Source organism: Amphiura filiformis, chromosome 16, assembly GCF_039555335.1.
Source record: "Amphiura filiformis chromosome 16, Afil_fr2py, whole genome shotgun sequence".
NCBI lineage: Eukaryota > Metazoa > Echinodermata > Ophiuroidea > Amphilepidida > Amphiuridae > Amphiura > Amphiura filiformis.
The window spans coordinates 53472520-53476835 of record NC_092643.1 but is presented as its reverse complement, the minus strand read 5'-3'; the positions used below and the strand labels follow the sequence as shown (position 1 = coordinate 53476835).

At 47.8% G+C, this 4316-nt stretch overlaps 1 protein-coding gene across 1 annotated transcript; it reads left to right on the top strand.

The window, feature by feature from the left end:
* Nucleotides 1-1712: 1712 nt before the first annotated feature.
* On the top strand, nt 1713-3473 carry LOC140172742 (piggyBac transposable element-derived protein 4-like). The gene has a single exon (XM_072195873.1). The coding sequence runs from the start codon at nt 1713-1715 to the stop codon at nt 3069-3071; it is 1359 nt and encodes a 452-aa protein (XP_072051974.1). The 3' UTR covers nt 3072-3473.
* Nucleotides 3474-4316: the final 843 nt, after the last annotated feature.

The window sequence follows — 4316 nt, the reverse complement described above, 5'->3', positions numbered from 1 at the left end:
TATTGTAAGGGGTCAAGTGGTCGTCGGCGCCACTATTTTTTTGGAATCGAGTACGGACATCTCTTTAGAAGTAGGTGACTTTACCGGGAGACGTGTCCGGCAGTTTTGGACCAAAATCGAAAAGCAAAAGTCTGCACTCGATTCTAGAAGCGGTTTCCCTGGAGTCCCATTGACGCAACAGTTAAGAAAAACATGCGCAGGAGAGTGAAAAGTAGCCAGCTGATCGGCAGGATTGAAGAGTTGCATACTATGGGGGAAGTGATGTTGCGACCGAATAAAAAATAATAGTGGATGGAATGGTTAGCATACCTTGTTAGGTAATAGGGTTTGATACAAAAGGGATAGAATTAGGGTACAAATGCCCCGAGGGATTAGGGTTAATCAATACGGGGAACAAAGGGCCTACTTTGAACCACCTTTGTCCCGATGCGATGGACAATGGTTAGTCACTGGGTATTCAAATTTTGGTACAATTAACCACCCTCGCCGTACCGCCTTTGACCCGCATGCGGCCGAGGGTTACGCGTCCTTGTATACGCCTCTCTATTGGGCCGATGTTAGGTAACTAGTACGGTTTGCTATTGGGTACAAATGCCCCGAGGGATTAGGGTTAATCAATACGGGGAACAAAGGGCCTACTTTGAACCACCTTTGTCCCGATGCGATGGACAATGGTTAATCACTGGGTATTCAAATTTTGGTACAATTAACCACCCTTGCCGTACCACCTTTGACCCGGATGTAGCCGAGGGTTACACGTCCTTGTATACGCCTTTCTATTGGGCCGATGTTAGGTAACTAGTACGGTTTGCTATTGCGCAAAATGAAATTGATCTGCATAACAATAGAATGAAAAACTATATAAGCTCTTCGCCTGCGGTATCTGCCTCTCATTCGTCTCCTAGTCAGCATGGCGTGCAGAGTAGTATTAGATTTCATTCAATTCGATGCACCGTCATCGGACGAAGAGATGGACATATGTGCTGAGCATATGCTAGCTGACATTGACCTAAAGAGCATTGCAAGAAGCGCCCGGGAGCAACAGCGTACGAGTGACCCGGAGAGCGATGCGGAAAGCATCGGGGCAAGAGCCGCTAATCAACAGCAGGCTGACAGTGACCCAGAGAGCAATGCAGAAAGTGCCGGGGACCAACAGCATTTGAGTGACCCGGAGGGTGATGCGGAAAGCATTGGGGCAAGAGCCGGCGTTCAAGAGCTGGCTGACAGTGACCCAGAGAGCAATGCAGAAAGTGCCGGGGAGCAACAGCGTGTGAGTGACCCGGAGAGCGATGCCGAAAGCATCGGGGCAAGAGCCGCTGATCAACAGCAAACTGATAGCGACTCCGATATCCCTGGAACGGTTTCTAGTGCATTTAATTCCAACGCCGCAAGCGGTACCGATTCGGACGAATCGTGGCAGTTCCCAACTTCTGCTACCGAGAGCGATACTAGCTTCGAAGATGATCCGCCTGACACCATTGCCAAAGGAGATGAGGCAGACAGAGACTTTCTTCGTGGCCCTGAACGGACCGGTGCCAATGGTTGGACTAACAGGCGTAGACCTATCGTGGTGAACGATTTTGACCCCGGTGTCCAACCGGGAGTACAATTTAGTAAGATGACGTGGGTACTGAACTATTTCCTCAAGTTTTTCCCTCGACCTTTTCAAGGATATTGCCGAATGGACCAGTGAGAATCTTACGGCGAATAATATGAGACCGACAAGGGTTGAAGAGATACTAGCATTCTTTGGCTTACGAGTGCTCATGGGATTGAGCTGGACGGCAAACTATAAAGACTATTGGTCGTGCAAGCATGGCATTCGAAACGAATTGATCTGCGAGACGATGACAAGGACTCGATTTGAGCACCTGACGTCGAATCTGGCGTGCACGTTTCCCGATGAAAACCCGAATCAAGTATTCAGAGACAACAAGGTAGAGCGGAAGAAATACAAAGATGCACACCCTCTCTGGCCGCTGCAGTCTACCTGGGATGCAGTGCGCGCTGCTTGCCAGGATAAAACGCACTACCAACCGAGACGAGAATTATCTTTAGACGAGGCAATGATTGGCTACAAGGGCAACAAATCTTGGGTCAAGAAGATGTGGTTGAAGGGAAAGCCCACGCCGTGGGGCTTCAAGTGTTATGTTATTGCAGAAGCCGCCACGGGATTCGCAATTGAACTGATCATGCATCCAAATGAGAAGATCACGATATCGGATTTGGTGAAGCAAGTCAGTGCGCCAATACTTGATGAAAATCATCACATATTTGCAGACCGATATTTTAACAAAGCAGAGCTCGCAAGATGGCTGTTGTCGAGGAACACCTACTTGACGGGCCCGGTGAAGGAAGCGTCCAAAGGATTTCCAGTTGACTTCATTTCGAAGGCAGCTAAGAACCCAACGTTTTACAAGAGAATGAAGGCCTTGCAAGACGGGGACCGGGGATGTTTCCACATGCGTCAGAGCGGTCAACTTACTGCAACAGCCTGGAAGGACCGCCGGGTTATTGTGATGATGTCGTCAGCCCATCAACCACAACGCGACGCAGATGATTTTGTGATGCGTACGGTGCAGGGGCATGGGAAATGCCCGGTGCCTGCCCCGCCTCATGTTGTTGACTACAATCAGTTTATGGGCGGGGTTGATCGCAGCGATCAACTCAGGGAGTACTACTCGTGCAGTAGAAAGACACAGCAGTGGTGGCGGCATATACTGACGTTTTTGATTGATATCGCTCGCGTCAATGCTTACGTGTGCGCGAAGGAACACAGACCCCGCCTCAAGCAACGCGACTTTTGTCATAGTTTGGCGATTGAGTTGATAGGAGGCTTCAGCGAAGGTAGTGCCCGAGCGCTTCCTCCGTTTCTGCAGAGGGTGCCAGCAGGCGCTGGCGGACACTATATGACGAAGATGCCGGGAAATTACCCAAGATCATGTGCCAATTGCAGGTTGAATAACATCTACCGTCCATGCGGTAAGAGACCGCGTTCGTCTTACGGATGTACAACGTGTAATCAGTACCTCTGCAGGGATCATTGCTTTGTAGAGTATCACAGCCTGTGAGGGTAGCGGTGGTTGTAAAGTAGCCGGCAGTTACTGCAGTACTTTTCCTTTTTTTTCGGCACCAGTTGGTAGGATTTGAAATAGGTGTAGTTAGAGGCGCTGGAACCCTGGGATGATCGTGACTCAATTATCGATGTCATTCGTGACGGTTCCGGTGTAACCCCACACGGGCGAAGGGCTCCCTTTGCCAGCTCTAGAGTGTGGGTACCGATTGGTGTTCGCTTTTCTTTGTCCCCTAGAGTCCCTGCCAAAAATAGGTTGCAACATCACATCGTCCGGCAAAATTTCTTACTCCGTTGCCCACCAACGTGGAATGTTACACGTGTTGGAGATATGTGCTAAAAACACAAGTGCAGTACTCCGTTGCCCACCAACGTACCTTTACAATACGTGGGCTCCGTTGACCCCAACGTTCATAGGACCTATCCTCTAGAAATTACTATTACAAAAAAAAAAAAAAAAAAAAAAAAAAAAAAAATTAGCGTTGGTGGGCAACGGAATACGCGAAATCGAGCTCTGCTTGTGCAATTTCAACGTGCCTATCCTTTACATTGGATCCGTTGCCCACCAACGCTAAAAACGAAAAATATCACAAGAATTACAATTTCATTACTCCGTTGACCCCCAACGTTACTATTACAAAAAAAAAAAAAAAAAGCGTTATTGGTGGGCAACGGAATACGGGAACTATGCTTTACATTGGTTCCGTTGCCCACCAACGTGCATTGAATTTACGTGTACTCCGTTGCCCACCAACGCTAACACGACAGTAATTTCAATTACTCCGTTGACCCCCAACGTTCATAGAAATATTCACCATGTGAAAGTATTGCTTTTCATCAACGTCTTCCTCGTTCCATCTGTGTACAATCTTTCTCGAAATTTCATTACTCCGTTGCCCACCAACGTGCATTGACTTTACGTGTACTCCGTTGCCCACCAACGCTAAAATCGAAAATTATCACAAGAATTAAAATTTCATTACTCCGTTGACCCCCAACGTTAGTATTACGGAAAAAAAAAAAAAAAAAAAAAAAGCGTTGGTGGGCAACGGAATACGGGATGCAGTGCTTTACATTGGTTCCGTTGCCCACCAACGTGCATTGAATTTACGTGTACTCCGTTGCCCACCAACGCTAAATTTCAATTACTCCGTTGACCCCCAACGTTCATAGAAATATTCACCATGTGAAAGTATTGCTTTTCATCAACGTCCTCCTCGTTCCATCTGTGTACAATCTTTCT

Coding starts and splice junctions, on each gene's coding strand:
- LOC140172742 (XM_072195873.1), top strand. CDS start 1,713: ATGAGACCGACAAGGGTTGAAGAGATACTAGCATTCTTTGGCTTACGA.